The sequence below is a fragment of the Miscanthus floridulus genome, chromosome 1 (genome assembly GCF_019320115.1).
Source record: "Miscanthus floridulus cultivar M001 chromosome 1, ASM1932011v1, whole genome shotgun sequence".
Classification (NCBI taxonomy): domain Eukaryota; kingdom Viridiplantae; phylum Streptophyta; class Magnoliopsida; order Poales; family Poaceae; genus Miscanthus; species Miscanthus floridulus.
The window spans coordinates 92,697,550-92,722,792 of NC_089580.1; the positions used below are offsets into that span (position 1 = coordinate 92,697,550).

The following is a 25,243-nucleotide window of genomic DNA, read 5'->3' on the forward strand; positions in this document are numbered from 1 at the left end:
AGCGCTTTCCATGACGAAATTTCTAGCTTCGTCATAAGTAACAAGTGACGGAGCTTTGGCACGAAGAATAATGATGAAAACAAAAGAATCGTCATAAAACAACAAAACTAAATCATCATAGATCGTTTGGCTCATGTACCACCTCGAGGACGTGGCGCCGTGGTCCCACCAGCAGGTCCCACCTCGAGGACATGGCGATTTGGTCCCAGCATTGGGTCCCAACCTTGAAGACATGGCGATGCGGTCCCACCAGTGGGTCTTAGCCTGAGGACGTGGCGGCGAACAAGTGGGGCAGCATGGCCCACACGGTCCAGCTGATCCTGCATCCTTCCGCCTCCCTTTTTTTTTGCCAAAAAATAGCGCACGCAGGGAGATTCAAACCCACGACCTGCTGTTAGACATGTTGGTGCGTTACCACTGGAGCACTCACCATTTTGTGATAAAGGCATGCATGTTTTTCTATTTGTAAACGTATAGCTAAGCAGTAAGCACAGAAGCCTTGGCCTAATAGCAACATCACCCATTAGCAAGCCTATTAGCCCAATAGAAAATGATTTCCTGGCCGCTGGATGGATGTTGTTTTGTCTCCCAGATTGCTGCGATCCCAAGTCTCGACTCGACGTCTCCTATCGCCCTGATGCCCTATCGGCCACATATCGTGTTGAGCGTGATGAACTGACCAGACGGCGGCGAGGCACCCAGACCCAGGCGAGGCGAGGCGCTAAGGCCCTAAAGGTAAATAGTAATCATTCATATTTTTTTTCAATTCATTCACAATCACAGCAAACTATATATATAGCGAGTAGTGGGTCGATCTCTAAATTTTGTTCTTTTCATCTTTTCATCTAGACGCCTACTACAATAGTGTTCAAATATTGAAGCCATGTCGTCTGCAAATAGGTCTAGAAAATTTGAATCGGGTTCGGAAAAGCGTAAGAAAAAACAAAGAATAGAGGATGTAATCCAATTCATTCACAATGGGTTTTGATCTTTTCTCAAGCTAGTAGGCCTCAATTTTTAGTTTCGTACAAGGCCTTGGATTTCCCCAGGACGGGCCTAGTGGCGCACGAGCAGAGGAGCGCTGGGTAGCGGCAGCGCTCATGGGACAGAGCAGCGGCGGCACGCGTGGGTCAGTGCACCAGCGTCGGCGATCGTGGGGCGGTCAGAGCAGCGCCGGTGATCGTGGGGTGAGGAGAGCAGCGGCGGGCAGTGGCGACTTGCGTGGGACAGGGCGGCGGCGGTTTGCATGGGACAGAGGAGCATCGGCGATTGTGGGACAGAGCAGCGGTGGCGCATGGGACAGAGCAGTACAAGGTTTGATTTGTTTTTGAATTTCTTTATATATATGCATGTGTTGGATGTGTTTTTGAATTTTGTTGAGTTTACTCTAATTTTAGGACTGAGTGCAAGGTTTATTTTACTCTCAAAATAGATGGATAGAAGCTGGATTTATGGGACACAATTTACACCTGCATATGTGAAAGGAGTTGAAGAGTTCATGAAATTTGTTAGTGAAAGATACCCCGAAGACAGCCACATACTTTGTCCATGCAACAAATGTCTTAATCAAAGTTTATGGCCTCAGGATGATGTAAATGACCATATACACATTTATGGAATGTCAGTTGCATACACCAGGTGGATTCATCATGGGGAGTCGGCTGATACTGTAGTAGTTGAAAATTTGGAGCAGGAGGTCGAAGGAAGTGATCATGACTTGGGGATACATGTGGATGTGGCCGATGATGATTATGATGAGGATCACGGAGTACCAGAGATGATAGGAGATCTATATGCTGTGGCAGAGGCTGATGGAGAACAACCAAGGTTTGCAAGAGTCCTTGAAGATGCGAAGAAGTCACTTAGCCCGGGATCTAGCCATTCAAAATTCTCTTTTCTGGTGAGGATGTTGTATATCAAGTCTCGTTATCGAATTGGCAATACAGCATTTTCCACAATGCTGAAGTTGTTGTCATCAGGATACCCTCAGAGTGAGTTGCCAAAATCATATGATGAGGCCAAGAAATATCTTGGAGAATTGGGCCTTGGTTTCGAAAACATCCATGTGTGCAAGAACAATTGTGTGTTGTTTCGGAAGAGGTATTATAAAGAGAATGTGTGCCCAGTATGCAAGGCGTCTAGATGGCAAGATGAAACTAGGAACAAGCAGGTTCCACACAAGGTATTGAGACATTTTCCACTTTTGCCAAGGTTGAAAAGAATTTTTGCTTCAAAGCGCACTTCTGAGGAAACACAATGGCACAAGAAAACGAGGACGCCAGTCGACAATGTAATGAGCCATCCAGCTAATGGAGAAGCATGGAAGGAGTTCAACACGAGGGAACCAACCTTTGCAGATGATTCAAGGAACCTAAGGCTTGCCTTAGCTACCGATGGATTCAATCCATTTGGCAACATGAGTATGCAGTACAGTATGTGGCCAGTGCTTCTAACACCGCTGAATCTCCCACCATGGGAATGCGTGAATCCAGCAAACTGCTTTATGTCTTTACTCATCCTAGGTCCAAAATCTCCAGGAAAGGATTTTGATTTGTTCCTTGAGCCCCTAATTGAAGAACTGCTCGATCTATGGAAGGGTGTCAGTACCTATGATGCATGTACTGGTCGGAAGTTTAACCTTCGTGCTACCATGCTATGGTGTATACATGATTTTCCAGCATTGAGCACGTTATCAGGGCGAACAACAAAAGGGTATTATGCATGTATTCATTGTGACAAGGATCCGTTGTCCCGGGCAATAAGGAGTAAAATATGTTACATTGGACATCGTCGTTACCTTCCAAGGACACATGCATGGCGGAGAAGCTTGGCTTTCGATGGTAAGCGTGAAAACAAAGATGAGCCAGGCAAGTTCACTTTGGAGGAGGTCCTAGAGGAGCTAGAGAAGGTGAAAGACGTCAGGCCAGGGAAGCATCCTAAAATTATTGGAAATAAAAGGAAGTGCAACGAGGGTCCAAGGATTTATAGCCGCAAAGTTGGGTTGTGGAGATTGCCATATTGGAAACATTTGAAGCTTCCACATAATCTCGATGTGATGCACATAGAGAAAAACATATGTGAAAACATTCTTGGCACATTACTCAATGTGCAGGGCAAGACCAAGGACACAACCAATGCTAGGCTAGATTTGCATGATATGGGCATAAGACCTGAATTGCACTTACAGCAGCATGGCAACTCAGTCACTGCTCCACCTGCTCCGTATGTCTTAGGGAAGGATCAGAAAATTGAGTTCTGCAAGTTTCTCAAAGGTATCAAGTTTCCTGATGGATATGCGGCTAACCTAGCATGATACATAAGTGAAGATGGTTCGAAGGTGCAGGGAAAGCTGAAAACACATTCTTGCCACATACTCCTGCAAAGAATCATACCTGCTAGCCTAAGAGGACTGGTGAGGAAGGATGTATATGAAGCAGTTGCAGAGCTCGGGACCTTCTTCAGGGAACTATGCAGTAGAAATATGAGGATTGATGTTGTCAAACGGCTAAAAGAAGAAATTCCATTGATCCTATGCAAGCTTGAGAAAATCTTTCCACCTGCCTTCTTTGATGTCATGGTGCACTTGGCTGCCCATCTTCCTGATGAGGCACTGCTAAGAGGACCTATTCAGTATGGATGGATGTACCCAATTGAAAGGCGGCTAGGCACTTTGAAGAATTTTGTAAGGAACAGGGCTAGGCCAGAAGGATCAATTGCTGAGGCATATATGGCAAGTGACACCTTGACTTTTTGTTCTAGGTATATGGAGGATATTGACAATAGATTTAACCATGATGATGGTAGTGATGGAGAGATGCCATTGCCTGATGACATCTCTGTTTTTAAGCATGGTGTTACTCTTGTTGGATCTAATAGGAGCCAGTACATTGATGATGTTGACCTCAATAAGTTAGTTTGGTATGTGCTAAATAATTGTGAAGAAGCTGAGGAATATTTGGAGTAAGTATCTATTAGATGTTTTGGGGATTAGTTTTTGTTTTATTTCTAATTTTTCAAATTATTCTTATGACTTAACTTTGCCCTGCAGCTTGTACAGGGACGATCTTGAGCAGCAAGGTGCACTTGATGTTGATAAAATGGTTGAACAAGGATTTGCAAAGTGGTTTAGGTGCCATGTAAGTCACTACACATTGTGTTTCTAGGTTCAGTAAATGCATTAGTATCCATATGTAATTGGTTAACTGAGTACTTTTGTTGCAACAGATTGAGAACAAACGCAAGGATAATCCAGAATCAGTTAGCGAAGGATTGTGGGCACTGTCATGTGGCCCAGATCTGCGAGTTAAGACTTGTGCAACTTGCAAGGTTAATGGAGTGCGGTATAGCACTGTGGATCGTGAGAATTTCCTTCTGACACAAAATAGTGGTGTAATGACTGAAGGTTCACATGATGGGAACAACATAGATTTTTATGGAGTCCTTAAAGAGGTAATTGAGTTGCAATATAACTCAAATCTTCAAGTCCGTCGGATGGTGGTTCTATTTCGATGCGATTGGTTCAAGTAAGAAGGCAAGACGATAGGCCTTCGAGATGACGGACATTTCAAATCCATCAATATGCAATCATTATGGTACAAGACTGATCCTTTCATCTTAGCAACTCAATCGAAAAAGATATTTTACCTGCAAGACACATCTTTAGGTAAAGATTGGCGAGTTGTGCTGAAATTTGAACATAGGAATATTTATGATGTCGTTGAAAAAGATGAGGCCAGTCATGATGTGCATCAGGATGATTATTGTTCTGATACTGAACATGTAGTGCAAGCAGGGGCTGATAATGAGGTTACGCACAATATTCAAGGTGGAGAAGCCAGTATAATTGAAGGAAATTTACAAGACCTTATAAGCAGCAAGAAGCAACCTATTATTTGTGAAGATAGTGAGGATGAGGAGGAAGATGAGACAGTACTGCAGTACAGTAGTGATGGTGGCAATGATAACAATGATGACATGTCCCTAGACGATGAAGATGATGATTTCAAGTATGGACCACTGACATGTCCCTAGACTGCACTACTGTTTTGTTTTCCCTGGACATGTTACCTGAACCTGTAATCTGAACATGTAATCTGGACATGTTATCTCGGCCTATCATGTTATCTGGACCTATGTTACTATAACTTAAGTGCTACCTATCTATTGTGTGAACCTATATGTCCAAATTCTATTGAAATTGTATCCACTTTCATGCAGAACTGCATACAACCAGTGAAAAATACTCTATCAAAAATTGGCGTCCTATGGCGCCTTTGTGTGCTGTGGTGGGCGCAATAGACGGTGAGGGTGAGGGTGAGGCCATGAGGGTACCTGTATAGGCCGAGTGGCCGATTGGAGTCCTCCGAGACCGAGCCCGAGACGCAACCGCAAGCAGCCCTCCGAGCCGCCGCCGCCGCCGTCGGCCGCCTGGATCTCCCGAGGCGCCAACCCTCAAGCTTCAGCGCCCACCTGGATCTCCGCCTTAGGCTCGAGCCAAAGGGCACCACCGTGGTGCCGCTCGACGGTGCCACGCGCGGCTCCGGCTACACGCGTGTGCCGGCGAGGGGTGCCACGATGGAGCCGCCATCCCCGCGTCGCGTCTGCTGTGAGCTCTCGGCTGCGCTCTGTCTCTCGCTGGACTGAGAGCGAAAGGGCGAAGAGAAGTGAGCTAGGGTTTTGGGAGCCGGCGCCGCGTCGCCGTTTTTGATCCTCCAAAGCGCTTGCTCGGCTGTCCGATCTGCATCGACAGCGCAGAATCCTAGGGGCAGCGGGGCCGGATTGATGCGGCAGAAAAGGGATACGGTTTAGGGGTAAAACGGGATCTCATAAGCATGGGCGATGCGGATCTCATAGAGTTTATCTAAAACTGCGCTCGAGTACTAACGAACCCACTTGAATAGCGCAATGGTCTGGCCCTTTGAGTTTGACATCGAGCTCCCGGGTTCAAACCCTGTGGTAGCCATTTTTTTTGCAACATTTTTTATTAGATATTACGTTCTGAGATTTTCTAAATATTAGCAATAATATGACAGTATCTTATTAGTTTTCTGATTTTCTAGGTTCCACAAAAATATCTAACTTTAATATCAAGATTTCAGTTTACAGTTTGATTAATTAGTTGAACTATTTCAAGTTATACAATAATAACTCATTTGTAATCAAATTATATCGACAACTTAAAAAATAGAAATAATTATTTATTGTAGGTAATTATTTTATTTTATCTTTATGAGAAATAAAATATTTGAGTTACATTTAAAAAAAATAAAAATATCATAAAAATTAAAAATGAAATACTTGAGTCAGTGAGAGAAGGAAGTGAGAGAAGGAAGTCCTAGAGAGGGGCAGTGAGAGAAGGAAGTCCTAGAGAGGGGCACTATTTCTTCCGAGAAGTGCAAGATGGGGAATAACCTATTGATATCGCTGAGTCAAGATAGAAAGGAGCCTTATTTCTATCAGCTAGTGCAAGCTAGGTTGTTTGTTTTGGGCATAAAGCCTTGCTCTCCCCAATCAAAGTATAATAGTTGGGCGGCTAGTGCTGCAAGCAAGCAATCAACATTTCGTTCACTTAGTGAATATAGAACTGTGATCGGTGACGCTAAGTCAGCTAGTTATTGTCTCTTCTCCCTATTTATTTTATTAAAGAAAGTCTATTCCCTAAGGAAGTGATGGATCACGGAAGTCTTTAGCCACCACCTTCAGAAGAATGAAGCATAGATAGACCTATATCCTTCGTTCAAATTTTCTGAAAGGTAACTATCTCGGTTTCGTTTCTTTCTTTTAAATATCATATATGATCGAAACTAAACCGATATGACTTTCTCCGGAGCATCGCAATCTAAGTTCCTGGTGTACCACCCTTGCTCTCCGAGGCATATGACTTTATTACGAGAATCGCTATCAATCCTAGTCAGAGGGTTATCCTTTTTGCCACCAGCTCGTGGTCCATCTCTGGAGGGATGAGTGATTGAAGGGTTCGGGGAACCCAATGTGTCCTTGCTTGTTTCTAATAACCCAGTTAGCATATCTTTCCGAGTTCAGGGTTTCTTCCAGTAACCATACCTTAAGCTAGGTAGAAAAATCTTAAAACTTACATGGACACCTCATTTTGGAGTATAATGATGACAACAAAGTTTCAATTGATTATAAGAATGTGGTCATGCACATCCTCACAACGGCATACTCCCTCTGTCACGTATTATTAGTCGTTTTAGACTATGAGCAAGTACGATAGAGATTCCATATATCTGGACTGAAGTTCTTTACAGATGTATAATACCACTTTGTCGAAATCCTTTTGAAATTTTTATGTCATGATCATACACTAAAATAAGGTGTCCATCCAAATTTTTAGAAATTTTTATGTCATGATCATACACTAAAATAAGGTAAATCATTAAGCTATATTGTACTAATTAAAAATCTGGGGAAAAAAAGAACATGGAGAAATAAAAAAAAGGAATAAACACAATAAATGTTGACAAAATCCAAAAATTGAAAAAACCCAAAAAAATTGGCTATCATCGGGTTCGAACCCAGGAGCTCGGGATCAAACTCAAAGGGCCATACCATTGCGCTACTCAAGTGGTTTCATTAGTTCTCGAGCGCAGTCTTTGATAAATAGATCCTGCAATGCCAAAAAAAAGACCGCAACCTCTCGCGCCTCAAGGCACCAAAACAATTTTTGTCGTCAAAAAATTTTGCCAAAAACACCGGTATATTTACTCATTTCCCGCACTCGTCACCTCCTCGGCCACTCATTCTCTCTTCCCCCCATTTCTCCAACCCTATCCACCACCATCGGGACACAACCGCTGTCGACGAGCTGCGTCCCCGCCCACGAGCTGCGTCCTCGCCGACATCAATCGCCGCATCCCCCTCTCTCTCATCGCCCCATGCACCTATCTCGCCCCATCCACCTCTTTCTCACCTCAACCCAACCCTAACCACCATCGGATTGTGGGTCGTCGCCGCACTGGATCTACTTCCCCGTCGACTAGGGTTCACCGCACCAGGGTTGCTTCCCCTTTGACGACCACCGATGACGAGCACCTGGTCTACATCCGCAACCTAGCCACAACCGCAATGGTGGCAACAAGGGGGCAAGGTAGGAAGCGACCTACAGAACAAGAACAAGGTAAGCAAAACTCTTCTGTATTGATGAATTCTGTTGTACAATTCTATTGCCCTGGTATCTAGTTAGGGTTTGCTAACCATTCAGTCAAATTGTATTCTAAATCTTGGATCTGTAATCTATTTTGGACTTGTATTTGTCTGAAATAGAAGCAGCAGTGATGTTTTCTGAAAGCAATTGTAGTACAATTCTGAAAGTAGCTGTGACTCTTGACTTCAAATAGATTTTGGCGTGGTCTGTTTGACCATTTTAATGATCTGGATTTGGATGTAGCAGAGTGCATGCATGTGTGTTGATAGGAAAAGAGTAGTTTAGTACAAGCTATCTTCAAAATTTTTAGATAATTTAGAGTATTTGTGCTTCAGTACAAAAAAAGTTGTAACTCTTACCTCTGACCTATTACTTGTTGCCTATAACCTATCACCTCTTATCCCTTAGCTCTTCAGCAGGCACTACTAGCTCCTACCTCTTATCTATCTAGCATCTAGTATTACTACCTCTTAGTACTTAGTTCACTCCTTTTTATTTTCTAATAGACACAATTTGCTTGTTTTTGTAAGAACCTCCAAAAACTGATTATGAGAGACGCCGGGATACATGCGTGGCGAACAATTTAAAGAAGATGCAAGAATTCGGCCTGAACAATCTATCTACTGAATTTAATAACTCTGTATCACAATCTGCATCAAAGAAGGGGGAAATCAGCAAACAAGAAAACAAATAGTGAAGATTCAGATTCATCGGAATATCTCCTTGAAGATGATGATTAAGGAGATAGTGATGATGATGACACTGAATCTGATGTGCAGCCACAACCCCTAGCAACTAAGGTGCTTCTTCTATCTTCAAAGTACTGGATGGGGAATATTTGTATTGCATTTGAATGTTTTAATCTGTTCTTTAATATATGCCCTTGCTTTTAGATGCATCTTGTTTCTTGCATACCTGTTCTTTAATATATGGTCTTGCTTATTAATGCACATGACTTACTTGATTTTTTTTCCACAATATCCTGCAGGGTATAGTCGGAAAGTCCTAGCTTCAAAGAAGAAGAAGATAGGTCCCACCATGGCGCCAGGAGTTAGGGCTAGTAAGAGAGTGAGGGCATCTCAAGGATCATAGGTGCAAACTCCTGAATCCCAAACAAGATCATCAAAAAGGCTTCAACCTTCAGCGAGAGATGGCCAGAATGTAGAGGATCCTATAGATGGTCATGATGAAATACCACCACAAAGGTCTTATACAGATGCAGAGGAAGGCAATGGAGCTGGTGGTCAGGACAATACAGCTGCAGAGGAAGTCAGTGGAGCTGGTGCTCAAGACAGTACAGGTGCTGATGAAGACAATGTAGCTAGAGAGGAAGACACTGAAGGCAAGTTATAGTTTCTTTGTCATTCAAATATGTCATCTATTTTGCTTATCTGCATGAAACTAAATCATTTTAATGCAAATTCTATTTTGTAGCTCCTGCACAGCGAGCCCCAAGGAGACCCAGGCCACCCACCAAGGGAACACAGCTGGACAGGATGACAAAAGCTATGGGAAGGAGAATGTCCATAGCTGTTGCTGAAGGCAAAAGAAGGCCTCATGAACCTGTTCAAGCAGCCAAGTTTGCATCTAAGGCTGGTGTCATCATTTGGGATAAGGTTCCTGTCCTACCTCATTGGAAAGAATACAAGAGAGACGATCAATATTACAAAAACTTTGTGGGAAACCTCTCTGTAAGTGCATTACTGTTTCTATGGTTAACATGTATATCTGTTTAACCTGAATTGACTAACTAAATATGGAATTGTCATATGACTAGGGGCGCTTGGCCATTAACCCTGACGACAAGCCAACAGAGGAAGCTTGCACCGATATGCTGCGCTCTGGGGTGCGACAAATGCGTTATCGACTCAAGAATAAATACTTCAATGGTGTACCTACAAATGAGATTAGGACAACTTCTCCAGTTGCATGCATGACTGATGAATAGTGGAAGGCACTAGTTGCAAAGTGGTCTGATCCAAAAAACATGGTATGGGTATCTTCTCATATATTCTTTCTCATTCAGTTTCCAAAGGATCTTCTCATTTTAAACATATCATCTCATCAATCCTTCTTGCTATACCCAGGCCCTTCAATGAAAAGCAGTGTAACACATAAATATTTTCAAACATAAAGATTCCCTAAGCTCCTAAATTGGAGCAATTAGCAGAATGTACTTGGGAAAAAAGGGTTGGTCATATATATCCTGCAAACAAAAAGGATTACAAATATGCCCTTAAATATCAGTCCATTCATCAAAGGATAGAATAACATATTCTAAAGGACAAAATCATGAACAGAACAATAGAAAGGCAGTTCATGGTGAGCATTCAGACAATTTGAGATGTACATTTCATAGAAGTTGTATAGGGGCATAAAAGAGTAGACAACTCTGCAGGAGTTGAAAAATTACCATCTTACTATTTTTTAGATAAATAGGTATCTTGTCATATATTCTTTCTCAATCAGTTTCCAAAGGATCTTCTCATTTTAAACCTATGAGCTCATCTGACATGTTCATTATCTTGTAGGAATCAAGTGAAAAGAACAAGCAGAATCGCCGTAAAGTCAAGTATCATCAAGCTACGGGTTCTCGCAGCTATGTGGCACACTTACATGCATATGTAAGTAAAGAGTACCCTATACATATTTGCACTAAACAACTTATTTTGCATTTCATCTGAGAAAACTTTGCTATAATTGATTATCTATGAAACAGAAGAAGAAGAAAAACAATGCAGAACCAAGCACAGAACAAAATGAAGAACTTGATGCGGTGGAGGCCTTCAAGACCTGCCATACCAGCTCCAAACATGGTCTGACTGAACTAGCAAGAGAAGCAGTTGTAAGTCACGACATCTGTTTCGCTGTGCCAACAACTATTCATTAATTGGATAATATGTCTTGTTTCAAACATTTTGTATTCTGTCTTTTGCTCAAAACTGGTCATAATCCAATATAGCTAGACATACTTGCTAAATAATAATCCTATGTTGTTGACTTCTACTTGTATTCAGTTACCTAACAACAAATAAATGACTCATGATTGCATACCATTTGGCATCAGTTTCTATCAATGCAGCATAGGTTTTTATTTTTTAAAATACATCTTGTGTGATATTTCCTCCTCAAATTAATGCAATAAGTATCAACTAATGATGGGTCATTGCTGTTTCAGTCAAATATGGAAGCTTTGAGGATAGAACCTGTTGCTGAAGGTGAGACAGCAGTGTCCAGTGTGCAGGTTGTGTCCTAGGTGCTCTCCCAAAATAGCTCAAACCTTTTCCTGAAGAGTATTGGCATCAAACCAGTGCCATCCTCCAAATCATCATCATCAAATGAAAGCGAGCTTCGGGAGCAACTAGCAGCTGAAGCTACGGTTGCTGTACAAGGTGAAATCGATGAACTCAGGAAGAGAAGTGAAGAAGCTGAGGAAAAGCTGGCGAGGACACAAAAGGAGATGGAGGAGTACAAGAAGCTGACAGAGATAAACAACAAGGCAATGGAGGAGAACAATGCGCTGCTCAAGCGTATCTTGGCCATCAACAATGCTTGTTCGACATGAGCGCTGCTCGTAGCTGCTGGTTCATTAAGCAAGGGGTCTGCTGGTGATTTTGTTTATGTAGTAACTTATGTTGCTGGTGGTTGGCAACTTTTTATTATTTCCTATGATGTTAATGTGAACTGAGATGAAACTAGTAGTTCAAATGTGATGTCTAGTGAGTTATGTGAACCGAGTTTAGAATTGTTGATTAAGTTGTTGGTCATTGGAATACTGGATCTGTTAATTTATGGAAGCTTTTGGTCATTCCAGTATTATTTGCATTCTGTAATGAAATCAGCATGTGCACTTGTGATGAATTATCTGACCTTTCTGTGATGATTTGGTAATTGATTCTGTGACGAATTTCTATTTACTTCAGTGACGAAAATGAGAACCTATCACAGCAAGCCTTGTGGCCCAATAAAAAGTGGACACGTGGACCATCCACATCACTAGCCACGTCAGCTGCCACGTGGTCGGACACATCACCTGCAATGTGGATGCGCCACATGGACAAGACACGTCAGCTGCCAGCATGGCAGACGTCGTCTGGCTGCCTAACAGACGGCAAGTCATGACGAAAAAGGGGCTATATCAATAACGAAAATAGATCGTCATAGAAAGAATACACTTCTATGACGACGGCCATTTCATCATAGAACAAATGCACATCTATGACGAAAATACACATTTCGTCATGGTAGGTAAAATATGGCGCGCATTCAATGACGAATACCATATCGTCACAACTTCGTCATAAAATAATATATGTGACGATTTTGGAGTCTTCAGTGACGAAAGAAGAGCATCATTGATGTACACATCCCTAGTAGTGTCATGCTCTTAAAATCAAGATCACATACACACCACCCACATATGCACTACTCCTACACTAGGGTTAGGCGTAGAAACATGCCTTTTCTCTTCAATGGATCAGGAGTTGCTACAATGTTTTCACTCCTAAAAGTACGCATGTGTTCAAACAAAAATTTTCCTCTGGATTAGAATAAACTAACCTGAGTTTCAAACTTACCCATATTACCTTCAACCATGGGGTTCTTAGCCTTCACTTGGGTCTTGAGCAATTGAAAGATAGAACGATCAAGTCAAGCACTGCGTTTCAAGTTCTTCGCTCAGCCATTATTCTGAAATTTTTAGTAAGTTTTCAAAATAAAACTTAGAGCTTCCATTCTATGACATACTCAAGTCTCTCAATATATGTGGTATTTGTGGATAGTATGCCTTTTCTCTTCCTACAACTAAGGCTTATGTGGAGCTCATAGGAGTGAAAAAAGCATGAAAGCATACTTGTAGTACATATATTGTAAAGTCAAACCTTGGATCCAAAGAGAGTTGAGTCATACATTTAAATCAAGATGTGCATGTCTGTGAAAATATGTAGTGGATATATATGGTGGCTAACCTAATTCTACTATGCTCCTTGAAAACTTATCTCTCTTTTAAAACTTGCAAAATATTTTTGCAAGATCACGGGGGATATCTTGTTCATCTCTTTTTTTTTCTCTTTTTTCATGCAGGCATCTGAGTACCCATTGTTTTCAATATCTCGGACACTTGTCCATTTTTTCTCAACTCTTTTTTATGAATAACTTTTGAATAGCCCATGCTTCTTTTATGCAACAAAACTTTTGAGATATAGCAACAAGAACTTGGAGCATTTATTTGGTGGATGCAAAACCTATCAAGCATGTTTTTGTTGTTCACTCCTGGTGCAGGAGTAAAACATTTTTAGTGCATATAAATGAAATGACATGTTTTTGCGCCTACCCTTAGTGTAGGAGTAGTGCATATTTGGGTGGTGTGTACGTGGTCTTGATTTTAAGAGCATGACAAACCTCTCAAAAGGGTCAACAAAGCTTGACAAAACTCAATGCAAAACAAGCAGCATATAAGTGGAAGTTTTCCTAGCCTAAATAACATGTATGGCTCTGGTAGGAATTCAAGCTTTGTCATACAGGAACTCATCATGTAGCATTTTTATGTTTTTTCAAAAGATAAATCTCCAAAATTTTAGTGTCACTTGGAACAAGATAAATAGCAACTCAGACCTTCTCATATCATATCCGTCAGTTACCTTGACTTACATCAAGCATATGCTGCCCACGAGTTTTAAGTTCAGAGTAAATTCTTATATCAAAACAATCTTATCCAAAACTCGGGAGAATTCAAGGCTAAAAACTAAGTACTTGAAAGGAATTACAATAGAGCAACTATTCATCATTTTCATTTTAAAAGATTATCTTCAGAGTCCATTTTATTTTATTCAGCTCTTAAAAATCAAACTTAAAGCAAACTAGACACACTCTTTTTATTTTTTTAGATCACACATTAATACTATATATAACTATATATAGAGATAAATTTTTTATTTTGTTTTTAGTTATGCATCTTTTTTAGCAAATGTATGAATCAAACTTAAAAATAATAAAACAAAAGGAAAGAAATACTCATCTTGGATACACGGGGGATGCCCTTCCCCCAAGCTGGTTGTTGTCGTAGTTGCTCAATGAGGTGGCCGGATGTGGAGGTTCTGGAACAAAATATCCTAGTTTTGGTTCTGCTGTTGCTGTTGCTGTTGCTGTTGTTGTTGGAGACTAGCCATCTTGTGTCCCATCACCGCTTGCCATTGTGCATGACTATGTAATGTACCTTGTATGGCAGCGGTGGTCTCCTCAATGGTTGTAAGCCTGTTGTCGATGCGATGCTGGGTCTCGTGGAAGTCATGGTACCCTTGGTCAGAGGAAGACATGCGTCCTCCCTGATGCCCACTTGAGGTTGCTTCATAGTTCACCCATGGTAGTTGTGGAAGTTCCCATTATACCATTGTTCACTTGGAGCTTGCTGCCAGGAGCCGCCTGAGTGATTAGGTGTAGGTTGGCTCCAGACAATGTGCTCCTGTTGGAACTTGCGGGAAGGTCATGCTTGCTCGAACCCTGTGTAACTGGCATAGGCTGGTTCTTCTGGTGTTGGATCGGCAACATAGAACTGTGGGTGAGGGGCTGCTTCATTCTTCTGCAAATTCATGGTTAACATTTGCACAACGTACAAGCCGATGTTCCGGTTAGGTAACATAACCTCATTTGTATAGCCACGGTACATCATAACAAGATTCCCATTGTCTTTCTTTTTAAGCATGTGAGCTTGCCGAAAATATTCAAAATCAATGTAAGGGCGTTTAGTAATGAGTGAAACAAAATATCTTTGCATGAGACCCATGTTGGTGGTAATTCAGGTGACCAAGGAGGTACACTCAATATCACCAACAAGGGTGAATTTGAGCTGAGCTTGAGGCAGAGAGCAGCCAGGGGCTTGGTATTTATAGAGGGGAGGAGGCAGCAGGCCGGCCGACCAAGTAGTGGGGCCGGCCAGCCCCACCCTAGGCCCACTCGCCCTCATCCTCCACCAGATGGTGGTTTGCTTCGAAGTTAAGCAATATCTTTGCTCTTTCAGTGGATACGATCTGAAAATTCGGTGATAGTGCATGGTGGAGGTGATGGTGGGTCCTAGGTGTCTCCTATGTGTCTTGGTTTCCTGTATTTCCTCTATATACAATTGTATATACGTGCTATGCAGAAAACATTTGATGATGCAATGAAATATAATTAGATGTATGCATGATATTTTTATTTTTGTACGCCTCCACGGTAAAATATTCTTACTAGTTTTTACACACCATAAAAATTATTCACATGGGGCTAAAGATTTTATAATGCAGTGATGAAATTTTTATTTTATATTCTAGATGTAATGCAAATGCAGAAAAATTAAATTTGTCAAACATAATTTATGTAATGTAAAAAAATATGGATAACTACTGATTTTACCTCCCGGCGAGGGTTCAGAATTTTGAGTCCACCGAACCGGACTTCTTCAGTCTTATTGATTCTTCGGGTGCATCAATCGGCCCCGAAGATGGAGACCTTGATGGTTGCACCTCTTCCAATAGTGACATTGATGATGTGGCCACCATTTCCTTCTAGATCTGCTTAGGTTGTGGACTTGATTTTGGTGTAATAAGTTTGTCATTCTCAAATTGTCCTTCTTCCTCATTCTTTGGGAGTTGATTCCTTCATTATTGGGATGATCGATATCTTCTCTTTGGATGGATCTTCTTTGCCTGCTCATAAGTTGTATAACTATTGAAATTGCATCATATCTTTTGTCCTAGAAATTAGAAGTGAATTTGTCCTGATCCAACATAGATGATCGTGTTGGTAGTGTTGAGGAACGGTCTTCCAAGGATGATAGGTACATCTTCTTCTTCTTCTTCCATGTCAAGAATTATGAAGTCGGCAGGGACATAGTTATCTTGTATTTTGATCGTGAAGTCTTTTACTATTCCCTCTAGAAATCAGATTGTTTGGTCCGCCATCTGTAATTGCATATATGCAGGGAACAAAGGTTCACCAAACAAATAGGAATAAGTTTCCTTGAACATGATGTTGACACCCGATCCAAGATCACAGAAGGTGTTGTGGAAAATTCTTTGTCCGATTGTACACTCGATTGTCAGTACGCTCGGATCTTCCTTCTTGGTAAGGAATGGTGAAGCGAGGAGGTGGTCGTACTCCAATCAAAGTGTGTTGATCATCATGACTGATTCTTCTCTTGGCTGCCTAGCCCTGTACTTCCTTGCTCTTCTATTATTTTTCTTCTTGCTTGCTGTGTCTTCTATCAAAGTTTGTACCTACAGATGGCTAGGAGAATGCAATATATGATTCTTGAAAGTAAATTTCTCCTTCCTATCCTTAATTGTGAAATAGATTTTGGCATTGTTAGCATAAATGATGGCTTTTGCGGTGCTCAGGAAAGGTTGACCCAAAATGATGGATACCCTTATATCTCGGCCTGTGTCCAAAACCACAAAGTCTACGGGTACGTACGAACATCCGACTCATACACAGATATCTTCAAGAATTCCTTTGGGGTAGCAGAGTGATTGATCTGCAAGCTGCAAATGCATGGTTGTATATAGCAAAGGTCTCCATGAATTTTCTCATAAATTACCTGTGGCATAATATTGATGCTTGCTCCAAAATCGCAAATAGCTTCTTGGAATACATGAGGTCTAGTGGCTATGGGGATGATGGGTCTTCCTGGATCACCTTTCTTGATGGGCAAGGAATAATCTTCCCATCCTCAGCTAGATGGTTCTTTGTAGAATCCTACATTGTGAATATCAACAAGATTTGTAGTTTTGGGGTCTTTCGGTTGCCCTAGAATCTTACCTTTATCGATCGAAGGAAGAGCAGCCGCCAGCTGGGCTATTTATGATTCTATCATTTTATTAAAGCTATGCTGGCTTTTAATAGCTGAGGAGAAACAATCCATTCTATTATTGATATTTTCTAAGACTTTATCATTGGAAGCTAGTTTTCTAGATAATCCTTCCATAATTTTAGCTTATCCAAAGACCAAATCTTTCAAAGATGGTTGATTATTGAAATTATTACCTTGATAGTTACCTTGGTAATTACCTTGGTAATTTGGACTCTATTGCTGATTCCATCCTTGATTCTGTTGAGGACGATAGTTGTTATTGTTGATGAAGTTCACATCCTCATGAGTTTTAGGACAGTTGTTACCTGAATGCCTAGTGTTTCCACATTCTTCATATGTCATGCGAGAATCATGAATGTGCATGACATCTTGCTTTTCATTGGCTTGATCTTTGTTGGCGGTGCTTAACTCATAGAGCCTGTTCGCTTGCTCATAAACGATCGTAAATTTCTAGCCAGCAATAGTGTTTTTCTCTCACACCAAACCAGCCAGCAGTAAATAATCCACGATCGTTTACGGCCTCCCGAACAGGCCGATAATTCCTACCACCAATATTTTAACAAAACAAACAAATAATGAATACCAAAACTTAGAAATAGGGCTTTTAACTCACAATCTCCACAAGTTTTGGTATTTAAGTTTTTTGTAGGATAAAAATACAAATACATGGAGAAAATTCACTGAAAGACGTTTTCTGACGCTGATTTGCGCAAAGGAACAACCAAGACACCCATCAACTCAACTCAACCGAGTGCAACACCTACCAAGGAGCAGTACAGGTCTAGCCCACAACCCACCACGTGAAGGCGGTCGTGAGGAGGCTTGGTCAGGGGGCGGCCGACCCCTAAGGGCGGGTGACACCGCACCGACGCTTCTCGGCCACCCCTTGCTCTGGTGGTGGCATGCCTCCATGCAGAAGGCGGTGGTGCATGGACATCATGCTAGGAATAACCACAGCACTATCTTTCCTCCTTGTATAAATAGAGGCACAACCCCCCACTATGAACATAAGACACAACACAAGAGAGTCACAATGTGACACAAAGAGAAGAGCTCCATTCATATCTTAGTTCTCTAGCTAGTTCTAGTGTAGGGAGTGAGTGTGTAAGAGTGGGGAAGTACCGGAGTTGTCAGCTACATCCACTTGTGTACTTGGGGCCCCTTGTACACTTAGCAAAAGGAATGCCAGGAATCATTGACTGCTCTCCACTTGTAACTCTATGATCCGTATACTATTTGGAGAAGGTTCGTGTTTATCTTTGGTGGTGAGTTCTACTTTAAGTTAGTCTTGTTCATTGTTTACTTGCGGGTTCGTCGGTCATCCTTTTGATGAATACTCTAGTAAAGGGCCCTGATAAAGACGGATAACCCTAATTGATGCTAGAGTAGAAGTCAATAGCGTAGACGTGGTGTCTAGGCTAGAGGCTACCTTCGTTTGCCTCGTACACCACAGTTGAGGGGTAGGCGGCAGGTGGTGATAGCCCTATCCGTTCTTTGTAATCCCCACATCTGGGTACGGTGTAGAGCCATAGGCTGGCAACGCTTGGCAGACCAAGTGTTATCCGGTGCCCGAAGTAAGTCTATAGTGGCAAAGTTATCCCTAGAAAACCTCAGTACCTGGGCTATCCTTCTTCTTGTTATCATTAGGTGAACTAGGTTAAGAGACTCTTATACCTCCATTCCTTGTGGAAATACGATACCCTGAATACTTCTGGGTGAAATGCTACAACGGTAATTCCATGCGGTTGTGGATTATTTCTGTATGCGTTAAGAAATACCAACAAGCATTTCTGGCTCCGTTGCTGGGGAACGGTTGTCGTAATTATCTCTGAACCTAGTTCACTCATGTATCCTTGTGTTTTATCTTTCTTTCCAAGAAAAAAAAGAAAAAAGTTATTCCTTCTATTCTTTTTCACCATGAAGCCCTTCCATCCAAAAAAAATCTTTCTGCTCCTTAGGATGAGTTCTTAGAGCCACCACCATCGAAGCCAACCACAACTCCTAGCTATAAACTCTGTCCTAGCTTTAGCGGTCAAGCTTATGACCATAAACTAAGCACTGTCGAGAGATACCCTGGGTTATCATAAAAAACACAACTTTTTCTTGTCAATAACAGCAAGATCATGTTTTCAAGTTAGAATGCACCTTTAGGTATTCTTGTTTGCTAACCATGACATGTTAAGATCAAGAAGAATAGGGGACATACGATGCTCAAAATCATGCGAGCTGCACCGACTACATACCTTGATAACCTTTGGTGATGCGACACACACAAAAGGAGACCCCAACACTACACACTGGACTTTCACAAAAGTCCAAGTGTGGGGGGAATGGGGATCATCACGAGCCTAGGGTGCCCAATCATTCATGAACAATCAACACCTCCACCCTGCCATTTCATAGAAAGGTATATATATACTAACCATATGTAGAAAGAGAGAAGGTCGCTGTCAAGTGAAAACAAAAGCATCAAATATGATGGAACAACTACATTACATCACTCGCAATTCAATCACAAATTGTGGGTGATGGTACAATTAATCAAGGTATGAGAGAACCAACCCAAAAATATCTTTCCTATTTTTAGTTACTTTCTACCATTGTATGTTTGCATGCATGTCACTCATTTAATTTTCTTTTCAAAAAACCATGGCATGTTTGTTTAAATTGCATTCATCCACCCCGTTTGCATTGCCTACATATAAAAAAATGGTTCTCTGATTCACCATTCAAAGTTATCACCTTCGTTTAAGTGAATCTCATGTTACTTTCATGCACCTTTTTTCTATTCTAGTATGTTTTGGTTTGGATGTTGATCATACATCTTTTAAATTAGGCATGGTGCTTAGTTTGGATGTAATGATCATACTTCCATAGGCTATTTAAATTAAGCGTGGTGCTTAGGTTAATTAGCCTACCTTAATCAAATTGGACATGGAGTCTAGTTTGATTTTTGAACTAAAACTGCCAAATATAGACTTTGGTTGCATGTATGGACTAACCCCTACGGGATATTATCAAATTCATGTGGGCAAGTCCTTGAGATAAATTCATAATGGAGATAAACCAAAACTCATTTGGTGAACTTTGAATAAACAAATTTTTCGAATCTAAAAAAAGAAGGGGCTCTCTTTGCTAACTAAACATGAATGCCAACTTTTCATTTAGCATAGAGGAAAACCTTTAGCTCATAAACATCAACCACCATAGTTTCAAAACCTTTGTAAAATCCCTCGGGTATGTATTCTTCACTAACCTTATGAAGGGACGAACACTTGATCAAAAGAAAGACGGATCACACACCCGCCAAGCCAAACCACATGAAGATCAAGATGGCATGGCAGAAACAAAAAGTGCATTATCCATATCCTCATCTCTGGGATTGGGTAGCACAAACGCAAGCTGAATTCAATGGAGAAGTCCTGCTCAACAAATTGAAAACAGTGAGCCCTTGCCGAAGGTAAATTGGTAGTTATCACATAATTGATGCATTCTTAATTTCGAACCTCAAATGCATCAATAGTTGAAAAAACAAGAAAAGAAAGAAAATGATATAAAAAACAAAGAAAAAGAAGAAGAAGAGAGAGAAGGAGCCGGAAGATGAGTGCTCCTCATCTAGAACTTTGCCATCAATATGGCTCATGATGCATACACACTAGTTGTGTGTGTGGCATGGCCTTGGTGCTAACCTGAGATGGACCATATATAAGCCATCGCCACAGTAGCCTCAAGCTCCATCCACTTATGCTACCAGTAAGTACACCCAGGTATGCAAATGTAAATAAAAGTTCACCAATTCTTTCACTCATATTTATCTCCGTAAGAAAATAACTTGCTCATATAAAGCCATACTTCCCTTAATTGTCATATGCTCTGGTTTGGGTGTACTCATGTACAGTACATATATAGTGCATCCATAGGCCTTTTAAATTAAGCATGATACTTAGGTTAAGATGGCCTTCTTTAATCAAAATTAGACATGGTGTTTGATCTTGGTTAAATGTACTTTGAGCTAATAACTTCATAAACAATGGAAGTAATCTATTATGGAGATGAATCAAGGCTATATTTATTTTTCAAACTTTACCTTAGCCTGGTTTATGCTAAATGATAGAAAGTTGGGTGAACCCATAAAATGAAATATAAATAATAATAATAATAATAGTAATAATAAATAACAAAAATAAAAGTACTAATAATTATAATAAAATTAAGGCTCCCTAGTGTTTCAACTGGTAGAGCCCTTGTCTGTTTCTTTTTGTTTTTCTTTGTTAAGTAAAAAACAGGTACAACAATAAGTGTGGGGGAGGTCTCTCAAGCATGATGAACACACATTCGAGATCTCCCACCAACACATTGCACAAAACATTAGACAATACAACATGCAGAAGGACATGACAGATGGCCCCAGAGAGGATTGGATAAACCCCTGGTTTAGTCAAACCATCTCTGACTCCTCGTAGCTCTTTCATCTTGAATGATGGTTTGTGCAACATTACCCTCAAGTACCTACATTAAAGAAAAGCTAAAACTAAACAAATTATAAAAAAATACAAAACAAATGACACTCCATCTCCATGCTATCCTTTGATGAGAATTTTGCATACTCTTTATTCCTCGCCAATATTCCTAAACTTGTGAACAACTTATCATAGGGACCCCAATTTATCTAGGTAATTAGAATATGATATATAGTAGGATAGAAATGAAACTTGCTCACTTTTGCAAAAGTAGTTGGGATTTATTTACAAAATCAAAATCTCAATTAGCATGCTCCTCAAATGATTATAATTCCTACCAAGGCCATATGACAATATTCCATGATACAAAACCTTAGTCATATGCTGCTTGTATTTACATTGAGCTTTGTCAAATTGTTGTGACCCTTGTCGAGATTATCATCATGCACCCATGATCTAGATTCACGTACACCCACAAAATAATATGCTCACTCTTACACCGAGAGTTACGCAAAAACATGCCTTTCCGTCCACCAAATTAAAATACTCCAATCATTTGACATGAGTCTATCTCTCAAAATTCTTCATATGCCAAAAGAAAATTATGGGATATGCTAAAAAAGAAGAAGAAAATATATCCATGCTAAGAAGCATGAAGAAAAGCAAAAGAAAGAAAGATAGTCCACACTTTCAAATAAAAAGCAATCATCAAAAAGAGAGAGAGTCATGATCAAAGGAGTACAAAAATATTTAGAATTAAGAAAAATTCAAAATTCCACACACTTGCACAATCTTGATCAAAGTGTATGACTTGCATCTCCTTGGATCCGGTTTTTGACTTAGCAATATTATGTGATGCAAGTATGCCCCTCTTTCATACCTACCCAAAACTCCACAAAAAAGTCTTTAGAGGTAGGATGAAAAGAAGGCAAATATCAAAAGCCTTTGGTGAGGACTATACACATTGAGCGATCGAGTGAATCATTTTGAGGAGCAAGGCTAAACTTTATATTTTCAAAATCAAGCAAAACCCAAGTTTCTAAGCAAGAGTAGAGTAAGAAGATTTGAATCCTTACTGTTTCATTATTCAATCACTCAAGATTCTATGGTAAACACTCAGAATGCTCACAAGTATAGGTGAGGTTTGGAATAACTAGTATGTAGATTTTGAAAATCAAGGAGTTGAACCTGCTTAGTCTTTAGAACTTTACTTGAGGATGAGCAAAGGACTAAGTGTGGGGGAGCTTGTTGGCGGTGCTTAACTCATAATTCCTACCGCCAACATTTTAACAAAACAAACAAATAATGAATACCAAAACTTAGAAATATGGTTTTTAACTCACAATCTCCACAAGTTTTGGTGTTTAACTATTTTGCAGGATAAAAATACAAATACATGGAGAAAATTCACTGAAAGGCGCTTTCTGACGCTGATTTGGGCAAAGAAATAACCAAGACGCCCATCAACTCAACTCAACCGGGTGCAACACCGACAAAGGAGCAGCCCAGGTCTAGCCCACAACCCACAACATGAAGGCGGTGGTGAGGAGGCTTGGTCAGGGGGCGGTCGACCCCTAGGGGCAGGCGACCCGCCATCGGCGCTTCTCGGCCACCCCATGCTCTGGAGGTGGCATGCCTCCATGCAGAAGGCGGTGGTGCATGGACTTTGCTCTAGGAAAAGCCATAGCATCGCCTCTCCTCCTTGTATAAATAGAGGGGCAACCCCCCTCTACGAACATAAGACACAACACAAGAGAGTCACAATGTGATAGGAAGAGAAGAGCTCCATTCATATCTTAGTTCTCTAGCTAGTTCTAGTGTAGGGAGTGAGTGAGTAAGAGTGGCGAAGTACCGGAGTTGTCAACTACATCCACTTGTGTACTTGGGGCCCCTTGTACACATAGCAAAAGGAATGTCGAGAATCATCGGCTCCTCTCCAATTGTACCTCTACGATCCGAATACTATTTGGAGTATAAGGTTCGTGTTTATCTTTGGTGGTGAGTTCTACTTTAAGTTAGTCTTATTCATTATTTACTTGCGGGTTCATGTTCGTCCTTGTGACGAATACTCTAGTAAAGGGCCCTGATAAAGACGGATAACCCTGATCGAGGTAAGAGTAGTAGTCGATAGTGTAGACGTGGTGTCTAGGCTAGAGACTACCTTCGTTTGCCTCGTACTCCATGGTTGAGGGGTAGATGGCAGGTGGTGACAGCCCTGTCCGTCCTTTGTAATCCCCCACGTCCGGGTACAATGTAGAGCCATAGGCCAGCAATGCTTGGCAGACCAAGTGTTATATGGTGCCCGAAGTAAGTCTATAGTGGTAAAGCTATCTTAGCTTAGGATCTCTATCCCTAGAAAAGTTCACTACCTAGGCTATCCTTCTTGTTATCATTAGGTGAACTAACTTAAGAGACTCTTACACCTCCGTCCCTCGTGGAAATACGATACCCTGAATACTTCCAGGTGAAATGCTACAATAGTAATTCTGTGCGCTTGCAGATTATTTCTGTATGCGTTAAGAAATACCAACAGTCTTCAAGCCTCTTTATCAGCAGATCCATCTTGGTAGATAGCATGTCTACCTCCTTGAGTTGACACATACGTCAACCTCTCTTGCGGGGTTGAAGAAGTTCTTCATTCCATCCTTGGTTGGAGGCCATCTTCTCAACGAGAGTTGTTGCTTGTGGGATTGTGAGTGATAAAAATGCACCTCCAGCAACAGCATCCACATTCTCATGGGTGTTGTTTGTCAAACCGTGGTAGAAAGTCTAGATGAGTAGCCAATTCTCTATCCCATGATGAGGACATTATGATATGTAGTCTTGAAAATTTTCCCATGTCTCTAGGATAGATTCATCATGTTGCTGCTAAAAGCTTGAGATTCTTCCACGCAGGGCATTGGTTTTGCCCATGGGAAAGAACTTTGCTAGGAAGGTAGTGGAGTAGTTTGCTCATGTGGTATTCTTATCTTTGTTGGTATAGAACCATTGCTTCACCTTCCCCAAAAATAGGAATGGGAAGAGGCAAAGTAATATGGCGTCTCTTGTAACTCCTTTGATGGTGAAAGTGCTACAAATCTCTAGGAAGTGTTGGAGATGAGCACTCGCATCTTCATGTGCCTTTCCACAAAATTGGCAAGCTTGCACCATATTGATGAGAGTTGGCTTGTACTCAAAAGCATTGTCTCCAATGTCAATTGCTGGTCCAATACGGATGTTGGCCATAGTTGGATCAGAGAATTCACGGAGAGTCTTGTTAGCCATAGCCTCAAAAACCAGTGTTAAGCTACGCCTTATCTGGTTGTCTTCCGATTCTGAAGTTGAAACTATCTTGAGTTTAACTTTAGTCCTCCTGAATAATGCTTCTAGATCTTCAATATAGTTTTTTGGAAGGTCAAAACTAGTCATACATTTCTCTGCATAAGATATAAGAGTTGACAAAACAAGGGTAAGCCTGTTTGAGTAGAGGTAAATGGTTTTTCGATCACATCTATAAGTAAAAGTTTATCAATATTCCATTTGATTGTCAAGCTACCTTCTCCGGCAACGGCGCCAGAAATGCTTATTGGTATTTAGTAATGACACTTGTAATAAAGAATATTTATATTAAGGAATTATGTAAGCGCACAGATGATATAACATTGTAGCACTTCACCCGGGAGTATTCAAGGTATCGTTATTTATATTTTTACCTCAGGGGAGGACTAGCAAAGGAGATATATTGATTACTTATACTTATGATGGATGAATCAACCAACCTTCTACTCTAAATAG

The 25,243-nt window shown here is 40.9% G+C and overlaps 1 protein-coding gene, 1 non-coding gene and 2 pseudogenes across 2 annotated transcripts; all 4 read left to right on the forward strand.

Annotated features, from left to right (window-relative positions):
* The first annotated feature begins 1,432 nt into the window (after window positions 1–1,432).
* Window positions 1,433–3,964, forward strand: LOC136460336 (uncharacterized). The gene is made up of 4 exons (XM_066460075.1): window positions 1,433–2,432; window positions 2,523–2,599; window positions 3,113–3,272; window positions 3,327–3,964. The coding sequence occupies exons 1-4, from the start codon at window positions 1,433–1,435 to the stop codon at window positions 3,962–3,964; spliced, it is 1,875 nt and encodes a 624-aa protein (XP_066316172.1).
* Window positions 3,965–4,097: 133 nt separating this feature from the next.
* Window positions 4,098–5,031, forward strand: LOC136460343 (uncharacterized; annotated as a pseudogene).
* Window positions 5,032–9,202: 4,171 nt separating this feature from the next.
* LOC136489705 (uncharacterized) lies at window positions 9,203–12,025 on the forward strand (annotated as a pseudogene).
* Window positions 12,026–24,260: 12,235 nt separating this feature from the next.
* Window positions 24,261–24,367, forward strand: LOC136511365 (small nucleolar RNA R71). Its single transcript, XR_010772687.1, has one exon. It is a non-coding gene; the product is annotated as a small nucleolar RNA R71 (small nucleolar RNA).
* The last annotated feature ends 876 nt before the right edge of the window (window positions 24,368–25,243 follow it).